The sequence below is a fragment of the Ipomoea triloba genome, chromosome 7 (assembly GCF_003576645.1).
Source record: "Ipomoea triloba cultivar NCNSP0323 chromosome 7, ASM357664v1".
NCBI classification, from domain to species: domain Eukaryota; kingdom Viridiplantae; phylum Streptophyta; class Magnoliopsida; order Solanales; family Convolvulaceae; genus Ipomoea; species Ipomoea triloba.
Genome location: NC_044922.1, coordinates 3,264,978 through 3,288,424, shown reverse-complemented (window position 1 = coordinate 3,288,424; position 23,447 = coordinate 3,264,978). Strand labels below are relative to the sequence as shown.

General features: G+C 35.3%; 3 protein-coding genes and 1 non-coding gene across 8 annotated transcripts; 1 reads left to right on the top strand and 3 right to left on the bottom strand.

Annotated features, from left to right (window-relative positions):
- Positions 1–694: 694 nt before the first annotated feature.
- On the bottom strand, positions 695–4,719 carry LOC116024676 (1,4-dihydroxy-2-naphthoyl-CoA synthase, peroxisomal). The gene is made up of 9 exons (XM_031265630.1): positions 4,343–4,719; positions 3,356–3,478; positions 2,552–2,653; positions 2,051–2,089; positions 1,834–1,932; positions 1,629–1,676; positions 1,382–1,477; positions 1,033–1,155; positions 695–899 (listed from the first exon to the last, which is right to left on the bottom strand). Exons 1-9 carry the CDS (start codon positions 4,613–4,615, stop codon positions 783–785), a joined length of 1,020 nt encoding a protein of 339 aa, XP_031121490.1. The 5' UTR covers positions 4,616–4,719; the 3' UTR covers positions 695–782.
- A 2,199-nt stretch (positions 4,720–6,918) lies between these two features.
- Positions 6,919–11,345, bottom strand: LOC116025430 (BOI-related E3 ubiquitin-protein ligase 1-like). 5 transcript variants are annotated; one of them, XM_031266657.1, is made up of 6 exons: positions 10,894–11,345; positions 10,741–10,792; positions 9,917–9,972; positions 9,594–9,743; positions 8,547–8,911; positions 6,919–7,634 (listed from the first exon to the last, which is right to left on the bottom strand). In XM_031266657.1, the coding sequence occupies exons 4-6, from the start codon at positions 9,697–9,699 to the stop codon at positions 7,074–7,076; spliced, it is 1,032 nt and encodes a 343-aa protein (XP_031122517.1). In that variant the 5' UTR covers positions 9,700–9,743; positions 9,917–9,972; positions 10,741–10,792; positions 10,894–11,345; the 3' UTR covers positions 6,919–7,073. The 5 variants fall into 5 exon arrangements, with proteins under 5 accessions (XP_031122517.1, XP_031122516.1, XP_031122518.1 ...); XM_031266656.1 differs by lacking the exon at positions 9,917–9,972; XM_031266658.1 differs by lacking the exon at positions 10,741–10,792.
- A 4,396-nt stretch (positions 11,346–15,741) lies between these two features.
- On the bottom strand, positions 15,742–15,814 carry TRNAA-CGC. The gene has a single exon. It is a non-coding gene; the product is annotated as a tRNA-Ala (tRNA).
- Positions 15,815–18,987: 3,173 nt separating this feature from the next.
- On the top strand, positions 18,988–22,912 carry LOC116025737 (ATP-citrate synthase alpha chain protein 1-like). Its single transcript, XM_031267072.1, has 13 exons — positions 18,988–19,126; positions 19,242–19,358; positions 20,248–20,424; positions 20,515–20,676; positions 20,766–20,846; positions 20,985–21,036; positions 21,149–21,263; positions 21,356–21,437; positions 21,702–21,797; positions 21,882–21,983; positions 22,072–22,188; positions 22,283–22,399; positions 22,667–22,912. Exons 2-13 carry the CDS (start codon positions 19,260–19,262, stop codon positions 22,736–22,738), a joined length of 1,272 nt encoding a protein of 423 aa, XP_031122932.1. The 5' UTR covers positions 18,988–19,126; positions 19,242–19,259; the 3' UTR covers positions 22,739–22,912.
- Positions 22,913–23,447: the final 535 nt, after the last annotated feature.

Sequence of the window (23,447 nt, the reverse complement as noted above, 5' to 3'; positions counted from 1 at the left end):
CGAGATGTGTAAAAATAATTAAGAAGACTAACCAACTAAATAAAATGGAACTACAAAATAATTATTGTTTAACTCTACAATACTCTGCCAATGACCTTGTGGTCTAGTGGCATCCGGTAGTAACATTTGGTTGCACCCCATGTTGGAGGGGGCAAGTTCGAGCCTCAGACTTAGAACATTGTAATTATCAAGCCAATTGTTTGCTTTCTTGGGATTGCCTCCAAGACCATATTACTTTTTAAAAAAACACAAACACCCCCTTAGTCTAGTCCGTCACATATCTTCAGACCATATTACTTTTTTAAAAAACACAAACACCCCCTTAGTCTAGTCTGTCACATATCTTCCTGTCGAGTCCGTCACATATCTTCCTAGTATGGTGTATCTGTCGAGTCCGTGACCATATTACTTTTTTAAAAAACACAAACACCCCCTTAGTCTAGTCCGTCACATATCTTCCTGTCGAGTCCGTCACATATCTTCCTAGTATGGTGTATCTGTCGAGTCCGTCACATATCTTCCTAGTATGGTGTATCTCTGGTGTATCTCTCCTGTGCAGCCTAGTATGGTGTATCTCTCCTGTGCAGTTTGCGAACTATTATACATGAACTAAGTTTACCCCGTACAGACCTTCAAGTAGTGGTTGTAGGTTCCCTTGTCACCCCCAAAAAAAAAAAACCTCAAAACACAAACACAACACAGAACACATAATTTATTTTATCACTTCACTACAACTCAATACAAAATACAGAATTTATTTTCACCATACAGAAATTAGGACACTAAGGTAATCTGGGAAATTTAGAGAAATCTGGTGGTCTGCGCTGCACATAAGCATTCTTCCCCTCATTGCCTTCATCAGTTCCATAAAATAGTAGGGTTGCATCCCCTCCCAACCCCTGAATGGCATTCATGAAGAGTAAACTATATTTAGCAATTCACAGACACCTGCTGATACTGAGTACTGCATCTCTTGTCATTTTTAACTGGCAGTATAGTTGAATCCAGAAAGAGTTCAAATGGAATGGATACCTGAAGTCCAGCATGCCCATCGTCGACAGCATTGAGAGCTGATTTAAGCACCCGTATTGCAGTTGGGCTGTTTCTTAGGATCTCTCGACACCATTTGATGGTTTCTTGTTCCAGGTTCTCCAACTGAAAGACGATTAGATAATTGTGTGTTAGTGAATGCTCGCTAAGAAAGCGAGTGAGCTCTCAGAGATAGCAGCACCCATGACTAAAAACGCTAGAGTTTTTCTTCTGCTACACAAAACGTTAACGTTGTTCATGAGAACGACGTGCTGCTAATCTCTGATAGATCACAACTGGCTCGGTTAGAAAGAGTATCAGTTATCTTCCATTTTGCTATAGATGAACTCACCGGGACAACAGTGTTTACAAGTCCCATTTTCTCTGCATCAGAAGCGGTATAAAACCTTGTCAAAAACCACATTTCACGAGCCTTCTTCGGACCAACCTGTCCAACCAACAAAAAGAAAATCGATAACAGAAATTCACAGAAAGATGCATGTTAAGCCATTTGATTCATCCTTGTAATGGAAGGGCATTCACAATTGCTTTAATGGAAAGAAATGGTGCAAATAAACATATTTATATTTGAATCTCACCAAACGGGACATTATGGAACTTCCATAACCAGCGTCGAAGCTCCCTACCTGCAATTTTTACATAGCATAAAACGGATATATTTTGGCATCAGATAGATTTTATGTCCCCGGTGGCAGGTTAGTACAGCTTAAAGATTTGTGTTCGATATACTATAGCGGTGGAAGTAAGATAAGATGTACAACCAAGAAGCGAGAGAAAGAAAACCTTTGGACCGGTCTGACCAAATATAGCATTATCTGCTGCAATCGTCAGATCGCAAACCATGTGCAACACATGCCCTCCCCCAACAGCATAACCTGCAACCTTGTTTTTGGACAAGAGGGAGATGCGTGTTCCCAAAGTGAATCTCACAAATAGTACTCCAAAACAAAGCTTCGATGGCAGAAATGAAGAGAAAGAGGGACAAAAAGTGACACTTTACCATTGCTATTACTGGTTTTGGAAGACGGCGAATTTGAACCTGCATTTCAAGGCAAAAATCTTTGACAAAATGAAGTAATGAATCAGATGCACGTAACGTGAAACTAGTTGTGAAAATTTTCACTGGCTCCTATTGCTTGTTATCTGAAGCTCGTCATTTGGCAACTTCTAGGTCAATAGGACAGCAAAATGGCAAACACTAATATTGAAAATTAATTTTTAATATAAGCTTCTCAGGTGAAGCATGAGTTAAGAATTTTATTACAGTCAGGCTAGTAACTATATCACAGTATACACTTCATTTGCTCAGTTTTGGAATTTAAATTCATAAATCCTAAACCCTTTTAGGGATTTAAGGTGGTGACATATTAAACTATAAAAGAAAATCGAATTCACGAAATAAAAAGAAATATGTAATGGTCTAGATGCAGATGTACCCAAGGGGAGCAAATTCAATGTTATGTAAACAGTTAAACATCAAGATTAAATCATTATACTGTACTTGTAAATCCAAAACATTGAGACGGCCAAAATTTTCATAATCTACATAGCCATCCTTGTTTCTTAATGCCTGATCACCACCGCTACAGAATGCCTTAGTCCCCTGCCGCAAGACATATAAAGGCAAATATGATATTACACGAAAATTCATTAATAATCATGCATTTAAAAAGCCATACACAAGATGACTCTTGAAATGTTTAACCAATAGATCAATCAAACAATTAATTAGTGAAGCAAGAACGAAAAATACACACACAGACACACATTTAGGTCCATCTATGACAAAGGAACCAGTACATATCAGGGCAGGAAAGAGTTTAGAGATCTTCAACAGAAAATGTTAAAAGCATAGGCTTCTTTTTTCTCTTTTTAAACTTATCACAGGTTAAGGATCAAACTGTTTTCCATAATATCAAAAATTTCTTCTTTAGGGGCAACCCCAACCAAGTAGGTCAAGCTGTTAACTTAGTAACTACAAGGTTACAAGTTTGACTATCAGCAGATTTACCTCCTTGTGGTCCTTTGTCGGCTAGGGTCATAAGACGGGGTTTACAAATCACAAATGCACACCCTCGATAGAGGGCTAGTGGCTGCGGGTTTCCATTGTCACTAAAAATAAATTAAAAAAATGAATAACTTCTTCTTTAACCCAATTTTCAGGTTTCACCAATCCCACCCTCAGACAGTAGTGTTATCAACACTGTTTCAAATTGTTAGATATTGTTGAAAACCTATGAAATTCTAGATCATCTTTCTTTTTTTCTGTATCAAATATGAGAAATTAGTAGAATTAGAGAGTTACCTTCCCTGTGAGAATGATGACCCCCACAGAACCATCATCCCTGGCATCATTAAATGCACGAATAAGTTCCTTAATTGTATGAGGCCTGAAAGCATTCCTTCTCTCTGGTCTATTAATGGTTATCTGTCAAGAGGCAAATGTTAAAACGAGAATATATATGAAACAGAACCTTTTTGTAATCCAGACAATGCTATATAAAATATAACAGTCTCTCTGAAACTGTTGTCGATATTATTCTTTATACAGATTCCAGAAGAAAGCCAAATAACTTTGGCAATAACTTCTACTGATCAACTATCATACTCAACTATGAGCTTGAATTCTTTTCTTTTGCACTGAATTTCAAGACTTTCTTACAAAAGTTGTGAACTTTCCCAATAAAAAACATAGGAGTGTTTGGTAAATAGGGAGTTTGACTAGTGATAATATTAGCTTAGTGTAAAAAGATGTTTGGTAAATTAGTTGTTAGATGATAACTATTACATTCAAAATAACTTTTTCAAAGGCCCTGTTTGGTAAATGGCTGTTGGCTGATTGGGTTGGTTGTTTGGGTTAGAAGGTATGATTTGTTGATAATATAAGCTGATTGTAGAAAGTTGTTTGATAAATTAGCTGTTTGCTTATAGCTGTTTGGTATAATTTCTTTGCTCAAAAAGCTAATTGAAAAGGCTGCTTTGAGTAGCTTTTGAATTTTAGCATCTTGGAGTTACAAAAAACTTATTAACCAAACAACTAATAGTGGTCAAATAAGCCAAAATTGGCTGATAGGCTGATTATTTACCAAACAGGGCCAAAATGTTGATCGACAAACCTGTTTTGAGCATCTCTTTGAATTCTAACATTTTTGAGCATCAAACTATTAAAAAAGTTAATTAATCAAACACTTATATTGATTGCTTAACCAAGTCAAACGGCTAATAGTTGTCAAATAAGTCAAAATTGGAAAATAAAACGGGATAATATGTAAGGGCAAGCACATTGTAGTACCTTAGCAATGGCTTCTCCGGCGGCTTTCTCGTAAATGATATCAGTGAAGTCCTTGCCGGAGTCATCGGAAGGGACCAATCTCCAAGCAGGCACGTGAGCGGGGACTTCGCCGTGAACTCTGTGGTAGCTGTCGTTCATGGACGAGCTGCAAGTCGACGAGCCAATTGAGGGGAGAGAGCAGGGAGGTGGTTGCGGCGGCAGGAGGTGATTGGCGACGGACGCCACCCTCCTTGTGGCGGTGGTGATGAGGCGCTTCTCAGATGCTCCCGACATTGCTCGGCGTAGTGAGCAGTGATTGGGTGGTTCCCAAGAAACTTGAAGAAGAGAAGGTGATATTGGCGGAATGCGAGTGGTGCTGTCAGTGATGATTGGACGATCGGATCAGATAAGATAATGGAATTTGGTTTTTGGATTTTGGCGCATTTAAAAAAGGAGTTATATGCTAGCATATACAGTTGATGGGTATTGACTCTTTGTGCTATAATAAGTTGAAAAGGTATAGTTGAATAGATAAAAAGAATTTTATTATGCATATTTTAATTCTACTCTCTAACAAATAAGTATTAATTATTTTTCTTTAAGTATATTCACATAAAAATGTTCACATCCAAAATTTGTGAGAGAATATAAAATGAAAATTCGTCAAATATTGTCCTGTTAGGAGAACATATAAATGCATTAGGAAGTAAAAGGTAAAGAGGAGGGGTTGATGAGGAAGAACTAATAGATACTTTTCAGAAAAAAAAAAGGAACTAAAAGATACAACTTCTCATTCAAGTTATTTATATTCTGTATAAATATAGTAAATGTACTTTTAATATGTACTTTTTTCGTTATATACTTTTAGATATTATTTGATAGGTGATGTAAATATGTTATTCATAACAATATTTAGATCTTCAATACTTTTAATTAATCATTATCTTTAGAACTTTTAAGATTATATTATTTTGTTACTATAAATAGGCAAGATCTTTATTTTTTATGGAACGATTTTGCTTCTTGCATTTTTGTGACGTGACAATATGGGTATTGTTGCTCAATGTATTGTGCCTATTCATGGGCTTTGATTTTGTATCCGGGGTTTTCTTCACATCTTTTATCAAAATATATATACTATGAGAAAACTTTTATTGTGTCTCCACGTGTTTGACACACTAATCATGTGAAATGGAGGAGTCGCAAATGGTGGGCAAATTATGTTGTGGACCCAGGTGGACCTGAGTCCAAAACTACGTCGTTTTTGTCTCTTTTTTTTTTAATTAGTAAACATATTGCTGGATATAGAGTTGTCCAAAAATATGTGAATGTAGAGGTTTCAAAGTGTGAATATAGAGTATAGAAATTGTGAATGTAAATTTATGATTGTGTGAATGTAGAGTTGCCCAGAAATGTGTGAATGTGGAGGTTTCAAATTGTGAATATGGAGTATAGAAATCGTAAATGTAGAGTTATGCATGTGTAAATCTGTAATAGAATTAAGAAGTTCTAGCAACTTGTAGTTCTGTAATGTGTGAATGTGGAGTTCTCAAGTTGTGAATGTGGAGTATAGGACCTGTGAATATAGAGTTTTAAATGTGTGAATGTGGAGTTTACAAATTGTGAATGTAGAGTATAGTGTATATGAATGTAGAGTATAGTTACTAAACATATTATCCTGTAATGTGTGAATGTGGAGTTTACAAACTGTGAATGTAGAGTATAGTGTATGTGAATGTAGACTCAAGTCCACCTTGCAAAGTGGACCTGGGTCCACGGCATAACAACCCCAAATGGTGCTTCATGACAATGATTAAACTATATTTAGTGAGAATTGAAGAAAGAAATTTGGAAGTTCATTTGCGTTGAAACACGAGTTTTACATGGTGTTATTTGGTGCCAGATGTAGTTTTTTTTTTTTTTTTCTCTTCTTTTTTATTTTAAAAAAAAATTCCTTGAACTTAGTTAAAAAATAAATAAATAAACTGTCACTACTAGAGGATCTATCCGAGGCATTCCGAGAATATGCACATGATAAACTCTGATCCTATATAATACTCTGCAACTAATAACTCACAAACCATATAAGAAGAATAAACTGTAATAGAAAGATGATGGTATCAACCTAGAAAAATCCTTATACCGTGACCAGGGTTCACTAGATTGAACATTACTGTCTCGCTTTGTGATCCTAGCTCGCTTTGTGACAAGAAAAATCTGCCCCACTATTGAGGATGTGGAAAAGATAGATCTCATAAAAAAAAAAAAAAAAAAAAAAAGATAAATCTCGTTTTTGTGATCCTAGCTCGCAAAGAATCGCAAACAAGTAAATCAGCCTAAATTGAACATTGCTGTCTAGCTCAAACCAAAAAGGTCAACAGACCACTTTCGCTAGGAGTCGAACTTGTAACCTTAAACATGAACTCTTTTAGGTACTAGTAAAGGTAACTGTAAAGAACACTAAATTATGCCATTGTTTTTTTTTTTTTTTTTTTTGTTATCACATTTGAACTAAACATTTATAGAAACTTTTTGAGCAAAATATAGTTGAGGTAAAACCACAAAACATCAAGCATGCATGGATCATAGAAAAGAAATGGATGGAAATTTGGTTCACCAAAAATGGGGTATCAAGAAACTTGTGTACTATTCCACAACTTTCACTCACAACAGTGAATAAAGTAACACCATTGTTTTTCAAGATAAATAAATTCTTTCAACTGTAAGGTATTTGGGTTTGGTTGATATTTCATCAAGACAGATAAACCCGGAAAGTAGTGGCTCTAGCCATTTGGCACACAGGGCACACACTCACTGACTTTTCACAATCTACACACAAACACAGGTGCCTGCAAGGCAACAATAAGATCGATACCTCCTTCGATTTGCAGGCTCGGCAAATCAAGAACTCCTTCGCTTGTTGCGGTGGTTTTGCGGCGGAACTACTACTACCACCCCCCCCCCCGACCCCGACGCTTAGGCCGAACTTGGGGTGAACCCCGGAGGTAGCATCGTCCATCTCGCTGTCTCCAAACCCTTCCTTGGCTTGCTCCGCGCTGTGCATTGCGCGTTGAAGGTTCGTTTTCAGCATCGTGGCCACAGACTCGTTGTACTTGGCCCTGTAACACCAGTTCTGGGCTTCTGAAGCCGTTTGCTTGATTCTGTCCACCAGTTCCTTGTTTTTCCTGTTTATGCTCTCCAGCTCAACATCCTTCTCGTGCATCTTTTTGCTAGCGCTTTTCTGCATAGCACCCAGAAAAGCAGCCATGTGTCTACGCTTTATATCCCTCAGCCCTTTTGTCAGAGTTTCTTCCTGTTATAAGCAACAACACGAACGATCCCATAAGACAACAAAATATGAAAGCATATCAACCCATCAAGACAGATAATTCCAACGTACTATCATTTACATAGCTTTTTCAAAATCGGTGCAATATGATCACTAATAGAGTTTAGCATGAAAATACTATGGAATACTTTCTAAGTGAAGCATCAGCAGATAGCAAAGAGCAATTTATACTATATTATGCTATAAAAAAAACAGCAATTTAAGTATATTATGCTATAAAAAAAGGGCAATTTAAGTATATTATGCTAATTGAACAGTGTAGCTAGTAAAGAGGAAAGAGTACTTAGGTCCATAAAATTTTTCATAAAAATATATATACGAAGGAGCCTTTGTCCTTTGACATGTAAAAGATGATTCTTTTTTTGAGTGCTACTGACTCTATTACATTGTAGTATCTGTTCATCTATACTGTCTCAACCTATTGAAGCACTAAGAGTCAACAACACCTCCACTGAGGCTCGATCTCATGACCTCCCATATGGGAGAGTCACTACATGCCATCTGAGCACAAGGTGCTTGGCATCTGGACTCTAAAAGTTAATTGGTTCATCGCTTTCACGATTTTTCATTATTGTGCATGCACATAGATCTAGGTATAACTTAATTAGCACACAGTCATGCACACTGCACCACCCCCACCCCCACAAACGACTAAAATACTTGGTAACCGGTTAAGGTCCAAAAATGACATCTTTTACTAAGATATAGTAAGTCTGCAACTATGATGAATTTGAAATGGAAGGATATTTGTGACAGGAACTGGATCATAACTAAGAATGAGAATCTATTTTGAGATATAGTGACTATGGTGAATTTGAATACAAGCGTCAATTAGGAAGGAACATTAATAGCAACTCTAATGTTAGCCGATATTACCTGAGTCTTCAGATACTGATCAAATTCTCTCTTTTGGTTGTCAAGTTCCGTTTTAAAGTCGTCAGTAAGAGATAACATAACCGACGATGAAGCATTCATACTTCCACTTGACGTGACAGAAGAGTTGCGCTCATCATCATCGTACGACAGCCTTAAACCAGTCGAAACTGGATTGTGGGCGGAGATCCTCACCGGTGGATCAGCGTCATCAAGGCCGACATTATTATTCAGGGAAATCTGAAGCTTCTGTTGCATTGGTGTGTTCTCTGCATCCTTGACTCGTTTGTTAGGCCTAACTAGAGCCGTGTTATGCTCGCCCCCAAAATAATTTGTTGGATTGACGTTGAACCCAACAGGTACTGTGGCTTGATCAACGTTAAATTAAACGATTAAGAACCCAAGAATATGCTTACTATTTCAACAAAATGAATAGCAGCATCAAGAAATACCATGATCACAGACTAAAGATGTAACATGAGGGAACTCATGACCAAGTTCAAGAAGAATCTAAAGGTCAATAACGTGTTACCTATTTATCTTGCTCGGAGAGAAAGAATTAGTCATATCCAACAATTATTCTACTATATTTGACACTAGATGTTTTTCCTTTAACATATCCCGATAAGTTTATTTTCAAGTAGTACTTAACGATTTTATTACTCTTTGGATATGGCACTTCATTTACTAGGCATTACCCTAGTTAGCAATAAGCCACTCCCAAGCATTTGACATGAAGAGAGAGTACACATATGGAAGGGTGAGGGGCACAAAAAAATTATGGATTATGGAGTAATGTTTAGTGTTCATTCATGGAAAGCTTAAAAGCGGTAAAAGAAACAAGAAATAGAAGGAAACAAAATTAACAAATTCTTCAATTTGGACAAGTTTAGGTACGCGATTATAAGCACAGAGCAATGCTAATGTTTCAAAAAGCAACGTAAGACCAAAAGAATCAATTAACGACAAAAACAAACACCTATGACACTATATGTGATGATATTTAAATCAAAGTATCAAAACAGCTTGATAGAATAAGCAGGAACATACAGTTTCCGAATAACTGCAGCTGATTTGATGTGTTAGTAGGGTACTGGAAGCCGTTATCGTTGAGGAAAACAGGAAGTGTGTTATTGTTGTTGTTTTCTCCTAGCATTTTGCACAGTAATTATTTAAGCACAAAACAGACTGGAAATCCGGCTGCAGAAAACAAGGAAAGCATATGTACTTAGTAATCTAGCCTTGACTTCAATTGTTAAAGCAGCTTTGAACATCAAACACAGGTAGTGGAGCAATAGTTCTCAAGTCCAAGAATCCACGCAATATTTCAGCATGATACATCGAAAAAAATTGCAAATAAAAAGATTCAGAACCTAATGAGATCTTTTAGTAATGATGGTCATAAAGTGCAGCAATCCTAAGTCCTAACCTACAAAGATTCCAAGATAGATGCCATGAATCAGAAAATATATAATCAGCTCAAACAATGGTTAATTGTACACTAAACCGTAAAAAGGAGACAGAAAGGTTGTGGCCAGTTCACTACTTGGCTCTGTCATCTACCCTACATTCATGAAATAAGCATATTGATATTCCACACTAATCCATCAAGAAACGGGAGGGGTTAATTCAAAGAGGATATGCCAAATGAGAATTTAGGAAACATATGCAGACTTCATGTTAAAACCAAGATTTTCGCCAATGCAACATGCAGTAAAACAGATTGGGATCACTTAAACTCGAGAAGTATTTTAGGCTCATAACTTCAACAACATATCAACATAAAGCCCGAGGACCAAAAAACCAATAAAATAATTCTCTTTTCTGTACAAGTATCAAAATGCAGCAATTTACAATTGCAAAGGCTATTTCTTTTTCTTCTGTTTTCCTCATCCCACCCAAAAGAAGAAAAACCATTACTTTCACTCAAGCAAGGGAAATAAGAGAAATGCAATAAATCAACTAGTGAATAAAATCTTTGTTTGCCTCATAGTTTCCATCAAAATCAGCACTTGATCAGTTGATCATACTAAATTTACATCACCATACAAGAGGCAACAGAAACACAACAAAACACAAGCATCAACGATCCAACTCCCACAGAATCGATCTTTAAACCCATCATGCTTCCCTAATCCCTATGAATGATTGATCACAGCAAAAGTTCAAAAACAAAACGATAGAAATAAAAAATTACCCAAAATAAAAAAAGCAAATTTCCAATTCAAGAGAACAACTCCTTATCGATCCTGCAAATTACAGTCAATCAAATCAAATAAAGATACAAACTTTAAACACCAACATACCCCAATCACCAGAATCAAAAACCCAAAAGAGAAAAAAAGCATACCCCATTTGAAAATCAGAAGAGCAGAACCGATAAAGCTGAGAAAGCGGAGAAAACAAGAGATCTGTGACTGATCTAGAAATGCTAGAGTGATGAATAAAAAGGGGATTGGGAAGGGGCGAGAACTCGAGAAGTAACCGATGACGGTTTTCAATGATTAAAAAAGACACGAGTTTTGGCAAGGAGGGAGTTGGGTAGTGGTTACGCGGATTGGTGCTGAACGGATAGCGGGTGAGGAAGAAAAGGCCAAAGGATGATGATGCAGAAGGTGTGTCAAGAACAGCAAAGCTTCTTTATTTCGCAAAAATGGAAAAAAAAAAATAAATAAATGATAATATAATGGGAGAGAAAACGTCGATATGAAATAGGATTTAAAGAATTTGCTGAGATTTTAAAGAAGTTAGTGCGTGGTGGAAGGAGAGGGACAGGGCCACCCGCCCAACGCCTTAATGCTAAAACAGGATTCCATGAATCATGCAGATTTATCTTAGAATATCCAAAACCAAAAAAAAAAAAAAAAATCCTCAAAATTATTGTTGCCAATGTTGACATATTTACACACATTCATCCTTATTTTTCTTCTAAATACTTATATTGTCGTAAATATACATTTTATTAAGTTTGAGCCCTAAATTTAATAACTCATCACCGCTCCTATTTATATCATGGGTCAAAGTCCACATAACATTATAGATCATGAAATGAAAATAACAAAGTATAGAATTCATATTCGTAAGGTATAAAATGTCATAACACAAAATACAAAACACAAAAAAATCGCAACACTAGACGCATAACATGAACCCAGTTAGATTGAAAAGACGAGGTATAGAATTCATACTCGTAAGGTACATAATTTAATAGCACATGACACATACACATGTTATATATTTATTTATTTTTAAAATCTGATTTAGGTACATCATTTGTGTTCATAGACACAAAATTTCACAACGCTAGACACAAAAACTTATAACATAAGATACAATTATTATTTTGTTTCAGCTACAGATTTTATACTCATAAGGTACATAATTTAATAATGCGAGAGAAAACACAAACACATGAACTAAGGTCCATAGTGCAGTGTGAATCATGATCCATGGTATAACGTTTGTCCCTAAATTATCATTGGCGTTGCACTTTTTTGTCCATTTATTAACAAAACATTAGAAACAAAAAGTGAGCACGATAAGTTAACTTTAGGGATGAAAAGTGAGCATGAGATGCTACTACCACACTGGCGCTGGTAAGATTCGATCATGGTCTTTATTCTCAAATTTCATCTCTGTGACTAATTGAGTTGTCCATATAAACTATAATTCTTAAAATTTTGTCTCTTGGGGTGGTTGAGGTAGACTCAACTATTCATGTCAGGCAGATGGAAAGAAATTTGAATTTTGAAAGGTAAGAATTGAAGAAATCTAAATGAGAATAAAGAAAGTATGCGGCATTAAATTTACAAGAAGAAGCAGATATTTGCCTTCAATTTTCAGCGGTGTGGGCGGTGAGGTGGTCAACACGGACAATAATACAAGAATAATAGCATTATTATTATCATCATTTAAAATTTTATAAAATTAAATAGTATAAATGAATGCTTATTACTATAAATAGAAAGTGATGGTAAAATTGTGTACTAGTTGATATTGTAAAATTTTCTTTATTAATGTTGACTATTATAAATAGAAAGAGGAAAAGACATTCGAATAATACAATATTATTGTCCCTTTTTTTTTTATAGCAATTAGTATTCTCACTATTTAGTATTGTAACATTTTTCTTGTTATTATTTTTTTGAAAACCAAGGAAAAGACTTAAATTAGATTACCAAACAAATTCAAAATACAAAAAGCAGGGAGGAATCCCACACCCCAATGGCACAGAAGAAGAATTAGTCACTTGCGCAAGCACATGAACTACATGATTCACTGACCTCTTGACATAGCGAATTATGACGTTCTCAATGTCGCTAGCAATAACACGACACTGCTTAATGATAAGATCGACATAAGAAGAGTCACGATAAACAAAATTAAAACTAGTACAAAAAATTAAACAATCAGATTCCATTATGACGTTGTTCATATTACGACTCTTGAGTTAGGTAAGCGCTTCATTCACCGCCATAGTTTCAGCAAGGTAAGGATCTTTCACAGTTCAAATGAACCCCTTAAGCTGCCACAAAATGTCCTTCATGGTTTCGAATTACAGAACCAAAACCCAAAGTGTTCTCTAACAATGAAGTGTCGACATTGCATTTTATTATTATTGATCCTTATTAAAGTTAATTTCATTTTTTTTGTCTTACATTTATATGTGGCAATCCACTTTTAGTCTTTTTTTTATCAGAACATTATCATTTGATCATAATATTATTGTGGCATGACCATTTTTTATCGTTTATCAACAAACATTTTAAGTGCCGTAAATATTATAAAATCATTTCGGTATTTAATTATAGATTATTTTTAAAAAAATAAACATACAAATATAACGAGGTCAACCCACTTTAATTTGTATAAAAAAGATCATATTGAAATGTCATTGTATTTAACAACATTTTAACAACTTTATTGACGGATGAACAAAAATGGTTCAGAACACAATAATAGTATGACCAAATGTAGATGTTATGATCAAAAGAAACTAAAAGTGGAATGTCACCTATAAATTTATGACAAAAAATAGAATTAACTTACTCATTCCTTAAACAAAAATAATAAATATGTGAATAGCCTTAGAAGGGGTGGTTGAGTTGGGTGAAGCATGATTCATACACTTGAATGGTCACAATTCAAGTCCGTTACACATACATGATTGTCTTTACGTGGTTCACCTTTGATTTACCTAGTCCATATCTTCATGTAATGACACTACTACTCAGCTCGTACCTCTTTCTCTATATATGTGTGCGCATGCGCGGGCAAACAATCAATTTGAATATAAACTTTTTGTCACCCTATCTTAGTAATAATATTGCCAACCTTGCTTCATGGGAGTCTCATATATAATTTCTTAGGATTTTACGATTTCTTTGTATTTTTTGCACCGGATTTAGTTCAACATAAAGCATTTTATAAGGACTTTATATATTTGAACAATTAATTGTATATACTAAGTGTAACTTAGACTTATAATCTAACATCTATGAATATACACTACCAATTTACTTTCACAATTTTTCTTTTGATAGCAATTATAGCAACCACCCAAAAAGAAGGAAGAAAAGGGAGGTATGTTTGAGTGTATCCGCTCGTGCATCACTCAATCTAGAGGGCAATTTTGTTAAAGAATAGATTGATGACCTTCTTTATTTACGGAGGGTTCTCTACGCTTTTTTTTTTTTTTTTTTGAGTTCTACTCTGTTGAGTCCACTGAGGCTCAAACCCACTCCCATTATCCATGTGAGAATGTTAACTGGGACACCGGATGCCACTAAACTACAATGTCTTTGGCTTGTCTACTCTCTTTAATTTTCCTTACTTTTATAAATATTCCGTCTTGTAAATTTCAAAATAATAATAATAATAATAATTAAATAGAATCACGGGAAAGAAAATGAAAGGAGGAGGTGAAATGGGCCATGGTTCTCTCACCTGCTTTGATGTTGGCGATCTACTTGGCGGGGAAGCGAACGACGAATTGAAGATGGCTCACTCCGTCTTCCACATGCATTATTAATCACTTATTAATTAATTAATTCGTTGTTTTTAGCGTTGATACTACAAAGATGGATTAATCGCCTTTAGAATGACATTGGCGCATTGGCACATAATTTGCCGTGAACAACCCAATGGAATAGTTTAAGTGGTAAGTAAATTCTCTTTATGGGAAATAATTTTGGGATTAATACGGATAATTACTCCAAGTATCCTCGTGTATTACAGTGTATGTAAAATATGAATATGTAAAGTATGAAATCCCAGGAAGAATTAGGCCAAATCATCTTTTTTATTTATTGATCTTCAGCCCTTTAGAGAGAAGAGAGAGCTAAGTCTTTTAGGGTCTCTTTAGAGAGAGAGAGGAAGGGGCCCAAAGTCCCTAACATGGAATAGCTTAAGTGGCAAGTAAATTCTCTTTGTGGAAAATAATTTCGGGATAACTCGGACTGGAAATTCCTCTTGAGCCAGCTCCCATGCCTCCCGGAGCGAACGTAGGTGGACTCGGACAGTTAAACGGACGGAGAAAGACCATTGAATTTACTGAAAAAAAAAAAAAAATTGGCAATGAACAATGTTTATACATTACATTTTTTTAAAAATAGAGGATTAATTTTAGGATGGACTGGGCTGGCCACATAAGGGGCTTCCAACTAGGCCCAACACAGAATTTTCCATTCCTCATTCCTCAACAAGATATTTTATTATTATTATTACTTCGTACTCCGTATTATTTTGGCAACTTATATCGTCGATCAGAGTCCACATAGCATTATGTACTATGGATCAAAACGACGTCGTTTTGATATTTAAGATGTAATTCCCGTTTCTCATGTTTCAAGACAAATTTTAATTTATATTATAATAAGAGTATTGATTCTATAAATTTATTATAATAAGAGAATGGATTTTAAATCTTAAATTTCAAATCTTAAAAGCACTAATAATATTTCAAAAATATATATCGTAATTTATAATATAATTAAACAAGCTTTACATATTACTTCATGTGTTGAGGAGATGTAGGTATAGAGAATTGAACCCCATGCACCTGGCCTGCAAAGCAAGCACTGTAGCTTATAAAAGTAGCTATGGTTTGGCCCAAAATAACCCCCACTGCATATCTAGGTTGGAGCATATTAACCATCTAAATGGCATATTCACATCTTACTTTCAAAGGTTTACAGGATGGAGGTGCGGGGAATTGAACCCCGTGCCTCTCGCATGCGAAACGAGCGCTCTACCATATGAGCTACACCCCCATTAATAATGAAGTGTTGTAGCACTAATGTTATTTAAAAAGTGAGAGAGCACTAATAATATTTTAAAAAGTATAAATTGTAATTTATAATTAAATATGCTTCACATCTTATTTCATATGTTGATGAGATGGAAATGGTGCAAGAAATTAAATCTCTTGCACCTCGCATGCAAAGCGTGCTCTCTATCATACGAGTTGCATCCCGAATTAATAATTAAGTGGGGGAGCAGTAATTATATATATTCAAAATGTAATTTGTAAATATTATTCAAATAAATTAAGCAAGTTTTTTTTTCAAAAAATAAAAAATAAAAAATAAGCAAATTGAAGTGTATATTACTATATTTAATTTGATGTGACAAATACACTGAGGTGTCGTCTTCGGTTGGTGTGTAATCTCGAGTAGCTAAGTGTAGGGTCAGATTTCTCGAGATTAGGTATATTATGAGTAGAAATTTCAAAGTCCCAATCAAAGCATTAAATGCGCTTTATATAAAGAATTGGAGGGGACACATGATGAGGGTTCTACATGTTGGCCACGTGTCCTCCATGCACCAGTCATGACGACGACGGTTCAAATGGCTTTACATGGTCTGAGATGCCTAACATTTGTGTTATTATGATGTGATCGGGTGGAGCAATATGGCTACATTTATCTTCTAATACTGGAAGCTCAGTGCTCAAGATAACCTTCACGAGCATATGAGATCGGGAATTCTACCCGGGTGCGATGCACAAGGTATAAGAATGAATAATCTAGAAGGGAATATCTTTTAACTAGGCTCATATCAAGTAAGATTCAATGATGTCAGTCATGTCCCGAAAATAGACCTCTTACTCCCATGCATATATACCAAGCACATATATAAGCATACTGATAAAGGATATTTCATATCAACATTAGCCATCAAAATACACTGATATTGTACAATAAATTGAACTAAGTAACCTTGTGCCTCTCACATTTAAAACAAACACTCCACCATATGTGCTACCCCGTATCTATCGCATACAAATCAAGCACGATACCATATGAGCTACACTTATATATTAATAATAAATTGGTGGAGCAATAATTATACTTAAAATGTATAAATTATAATTTATTGATGTAAATATTTTAAAAAAAAAAAAGAGCAAATATCATTTTTAGTCCCTCAACTATAATACATGTATCAATTTTGATCCTTAACTATTAAAATTTTCAAATTAGGTCCATGACTATTCAATTTGTATCAATTTTGGTCCTTGACTATTAACATTTTCAAATTAGGTGCATGATTATTCATTTTGTATCACATTTGGTCCTGCCGCTAAATTTTCCGGCAAAGTCATCGGGGGTAACCGGCGTTTTTTACTTTTTTATTATTACTTTTTATTTTTAAGTTTTTTTTTTATTTAAAAGTTACGGAGTATTAAAATAATTTTTAAAATAAAAATTAAATAAATTAGTCGGTCACAGGTGACTTCGCCGGAAGTTTGGCCGGAAAATTTAACGGCAGGACCAAATGTGATACAAAATGAATAGTCATGCACCTAATTTGAAAATGTTAATAGTCAAGGACCAAATGTGATACAAATTGAATAGTCATGTACCTAATTTGAATTTTTAAATAGTCAAGGACCAAAATTGATACATATATTATAGTTGAGGGACTAAAAATGATATTTGCTCAAAAAAAAATTGAGTGGGTTGGAGCATACTGAGTATTGATCATCTATATATATGGATTGGGTTATTGTTTTTTTAATCTCCCTTTCTCCAAGCTAGTCCACAAAAATGTTATACCAAAAACTCAACAGCTAGTAGGAATGATCTAAGGCACTAAATTGAAGTATACTCTCGTAAAATAAAAATTTTCACCACATATATTGATTTATTGGAGAGAGAAAGAAAAAGAAATAAAAAAATATGTCTTACTTTTTATTAATTAATTATATTAGAACATGTCATTTTAGGAAATATACAATAATTTACATGCAGTATTACTCAAACTTTGTTTAAAATTTGTAAGCATATATTAGTCTATTCTTCATCAACCATAAGGGAGCTATTCACATCAATATGAATACTCGTTTTATTATAAATAATAAATTAATTATAATATATTAAATGTAATTTAAAAATTAATTTAACAAAATTAATGTTAATATTCAAACAAGTGTAATCTATAAATCATACCAACATAATAAAAGTAACCATATAATTTATCAATTTTATTTATAACATTTTAATTTTTAATACATCACATACTGTTAGTCTGTTATCTTAAAACTAAATTAATTTGAATAATATTTAATATAACTTAAAACTATTAGAAAATTTTTACAATATTAAAAATATATTGTGCGTATTTATGTAATAAAATTTACTGGAAAAAGACATGTGAAATTAATTGTATATATACAAAATTACTCCAGATAAGACAATGTGTAGCACTACAGTTTTGACTGGTGATGGTATGCTACCTACTTGGTTCAGTACTAATTTTACGACTGACAATTTAAATATGAAGTACAATAGAATCATACTCATTCCTCAATTTCCTCAATCCATTCCTTTTTACAACACGTGTGACAATGTCCTTTTCAATTCTGATCTGCTCACCAAAATTTCTACTTTATACTTTCAATTCATGGGTTCATGCATATAACTATTGGGAATATAAGATATATAAATATAAATGTTCGTCTAACTATAATTTAAATTTTTAGTTAAAATTGAGTATATTTTTTTTAAAAAGATTGTGGACGTTTTTAGTAAATGACTATTAATTGATAACTGATAACTGTTTGAGTTAGCTAGTTTGGTTAGACTGTGGAGGTTTTAGGGATAACTAGCTGTAATTTATAAATTATTACATATGAATGAGATTTATCTCGTACGCATCATCAACTATTAATCGAACTAATAGCACATAATTTTCTTAATGAAATTTATCTCTACTGTATAATTTGTAAGATTTTATACAATAATGTAATTTATTCGGTACACACTCGAATAGTAATTGTGAGTTTTTCTGATCATTCAAATAATCATGAAATTCTTGATTATTATTAAAAATTGTACCTAGTTCCGCCTGCCATCTAGTCCACATGGGTAGGCTCTTCGGCCTTGGCTTCTGATTCATTTAACTTCTCCACATGCATACAAGCGCAGTCACAGATTATTTTTTTTATTTTGTTCAGCCACCTAAAACTCACCTATAAATAGCGTCACTGCCATTCCCTATATCTCCGCCATTGTTGTCTCAATTACTCTTCGCATAACCGAGATCCTCTTACCTTCTTTGGCTCTCAAGTCTCAACTTTGGTAAAGATCGAAACTTTCTCGTTATTTTCCCGGATTCTTTATATGTTTGAACTGAATCTTGATCTGGGCATATACATTTGTATTTATATATGTATCTGTGTGGGGATTTGGGTAGGTGTGAAGAACTGAAGAAATGGCACGCAAGAAGATCAGAGAGTACGATTCCAAGAGATTATTGAAGGAGCACTTCAAGAGGCTGGCGGGTTATGATTTGGCCATCAAATCCGCGCAAGTAAGTGCCCAATAATGCATTTTTGAAACAACATTGTTAGTTGATATGTATGAATGCGTTTATCTTCTGGGCGATCTTTTGATGTAATTTGGTCTGACATTGTTGGAGTGTTTGTGGGTTTCTTGAAAGGGTAGAGGGTAGAGTAATTTTAGTTTGTTTGTGGAGGTGTAAATCAGATGTGAGATTAGTTTTGTCAAGATTTGGTTGCATTGTGATCCAATTTGATGAAAAGCAGTATGCCATGCTCTGAATTCTGGAAATAAAAGATGAATTCTGGGAAATGTTGATCTGCAAGTGGATGCATTTTTTCAAGAGTTTCACGTTGAAAAATAAGAGAGAAACATATGAGTTTATGAAGTCGTGGTTAGACTAACTAATTGATTGAATTAAGTCTTTTAGTGTGCCTTGACGGCATTACAACCCAATTGAGCGACGTTGGCCCAATCTTAAATTCTAACATTGCATCAGTTCTGTCTACTTCGAGTTCACCCGGTTGTTAATGGTATTGGTGGCGTCCTAACCTTGTTTGGTCCACTTTGAATTCACTCGGCTGTCCGTGGTATTGATGGCCTCCAAAGTCCAAACCAGTTCAAAATAGTCCAGTTGTCCACTTGAGGGGAGTGTATTTTAAGCAAAACATACATATGGGTTTATAAAGCCATGTCTTTTAGTGTGATTTGGCCCATGTGTATTACAGTCTAGTTGTGTCCTTGGCCCAATCTTAACACATTTCTCCATAGTAATTTGGTCCCTAAAAACAGATGAAGTACTATGTTATTTGGTTCTAGCATAGACTATTCTAAAAATTATGCTCAAATGACATGACCAATTGGTATATATGTATGATTAATGCAACTAAAGGATGACAACTTCTCTTTTTGTGGTTTAGATTATAGAATCAACAGATTTCAATCAGCTACAAGAGAATGAGCCCTGGCTTTCCTCAACGAAGCTGGTTGTAAAACCCGACATGTTATTTGGCAAGCGTGGGAAAAGCGGGCTGGTTGCCTTAAATCTAGATCTAGCCCAAGTAGCTTCGTTTGTTAAGGAGCGGCTTGGCAATGAGGTAGTTGGATTAAAACATCTTACAAGTCTTTGGAGTCAGACCTACTTGAATTGCGTTCTTTTCTTATATTTCTACCCTTTGAACTAACAGGTTCAGATGGGTGGATGCAAAGGTCCAATCACGACTTTCATCGTTGAGCCATTTATACCGCATAAAGAAGAATTTTACCTTAATGTTGTTTCCGAGAGGCTTGGCAGTAGTATAAGTTTTTCAGAATGCGGAGGAATAGAAATAGAAGAGAATTGGGACAAGGTTTGTAAGATTTGCTTATATGGATATACTTTTCACAAGTCGGTATCTTATAGGTCAAATTTTGACAACATAATCCTTTTTTTGTCCAGGTTAAGACCATCTTTGTGCCAACGGGGACATCTTTTACATCAGAGCTGTGTGCTCCACTTGTTGCAACACTTCCCCTCGAGGTAATATACAATGAAAGAACCACTGACTGAGAAAATGTCGCGTCTACTGGTTTATGACAATTTCTGAAAATCATTGATGCAAACAATGTATTACGTACTGTTGAATAATTGTTTTGATATGAAATTCTTGTGGTGCAGATCAAAAGTGTGATCGAGGAGTTCATCAAAGTGATTTATGCTCTATTTTTAGGTATTGCAAGATATCTTGAAAGTATTTTAGCTTTGTAAAGTCATCACTCATCGTAGTGCTATTGTAGTGTGTCTATATGTAATAATCCTATAAACCCTTTTCGGTTTGTTAGATTTGGACTTCACTTTCCTTGAGATGAACCCGTTCACATTGGTTGATGGGAAGCCTTATCCTCTGGACATGAGGGGAGAACTTGATGACACTGCTACTTTTAAGAACTTCAAAAAGTAATTTTCATGCCTTTCGCCTTCCGCTTTGCGCATATACCTCCTTTAACTGGCCTAAATATATTGTTTTGATCATAATTTGCATCCTGCAGATGGGGAAATATTGAATTTCCATTGCCATTTGGGAGAGTAATGAGTTCTACCGAAAGCTTTATCCATGGACTCGATGAGAAGGTATTCAATACTTCTAAATCAAGATATAAAATGACTGAGACACAGTATCGAACCTTGACAGCCACAGTGTGGGAGTTACACCCAATGTTGTGGGCACCAACACTGGTCCTCTCACCTAATGGGCCGCTGAGTCATCATGATTTACCCTTCACTATCCTGTCAGGCCGTGCTGCCCTGGTGTGGGCCCTAGGGCCCTGAGGACGAGGAAAATATACTAATGCTTCATTGTATACTAATGCTTTTAAATTTTCATTGTAACTGCAGACAAGTGCGTCTTTGAAGTTCACGGTTTTGAACCCAAAAGGGCGAATTTGGACTATGGTGGCTGGTGGAGGTGCCAGTGTCATCTACGCTGATACGGTTTGCTTCTTTCCCTATCAATTTTATGCTTGTACATGGCTTTAAAATTGTGACAGGTCCTTATGTGCCATTTTCGCTAACCAGGTTGGTGATCTTGGATATGCGTCTGAGCTTGGAAACTATGCAGAATACAGTGGCGCTCCCAATGAAGAAGAGGTCTTGCAGTATGCCAGAGTCGTTATTGATGTAAGTATTAACTAAGCACCCGGTGTCAGAGATAATTGAAAGATGTGTTTCGTCTCAACTAACTGTGAATTGAATTTCCTCTTAACAGTGTGCAACTGCAGACCCCGATGGTCGTAAGAGGGCTCTTGTGATTGGCGGTGGTATAGCAAACTTCACCGACGTTGCTGCTACGTTTAATGGCATCATCCGAGCCTTGAAGGAGAAGGTAAAGAAACTGAAAACTGAAAATTCTATCCTCAATTAGAAATGTCACTTCATAGTTGCATCAGACCGTCATAAATCGCCATTCTTACCTGCAGGAATCGAAGCTCAAGGCTGCGAGAATGCATTTATATGTGAGAAGAGGAGGCCCAAACTACCAGAGGGGGCTTGCTAAGATGAGATCTCTTGGTGAAGAAATCGGCATCCCCATCGAGGTATGAACGCCGCCACATCTTATATCAATCGGTTTTGGAAGACTATATGCATAACTGCACAATTGAAGGATGCTTTCTGTTTCAACTAAAAACTTAAGCTGATAGCCAGACTACACATTTCTATTTTATATATGTTCTGTTTCAACTAAAAACTTAAGCTGATAGTCAGACTGCACATTTATATTTTATGTATTGTATGCTCAACACGCACGCCATATTGTAGCTTTAACGGGGTTTCTTTTTGGCTTTCCGGTTTGCTGGTTTCAGGTTTACGGGCCGGAGGCGACGATGACTGGCATCTGCAAACAGGCAATTCAGTGCATCACTGCAGCTGCATAAAGCTAGCCAATCTCAATTCTCAACTCACATTGTCAAACTGGAGATTTTCACTTCTTTGTTATTATTTGTAAAATCTGTGTTACAGGATTTTATAGCAATGTTGTTATTCCCATGTTATAAACTTTGGTCTGCAATATTTGAGATTGAAATGGCTGGTGATTTTTTTTTTATTCAGTTTACAAATTCATTAATCCCCAAGAAATGAAGCCTTTGTAGCAAATAAATTACACTTTGGATCATATTATTAAATAATGTATATTTAGAAAATAAATAATATACTTTTTATTATGATCCAAATAATATGGCCCACAGAATAATTTGCCTATAAAATTGAGTTGGGCCGGTTTTAAAAGGCCTAGTAACATATTTGAGACATCAGTTTATGGGCATGTTGTCTCGGTAAGGCCCAAAGGGTAAGTTCAAACTTGAAACGTGTCAGACATCAGAGATGCAGATATTAGGTCTGCATCTCGCAGAATGTGACACGTGGAAGGATCGAGGCCGCCTGAAATATCGGTGGCTTTTGTAATTCAGTAGTTCTCATGATTTTGAACGAACTACTACTAAGTAGTTCTCATGATGGAACCGAACGGGCACGCGAATCAAACCATAATCCCTTGGGGCCAACTTATAATTCAATATATGTAAAATGCCACTTTTTCACTTAATTATATGTTTATAGAGTGTTTTTTTTTTTTTTTTTTTTTTT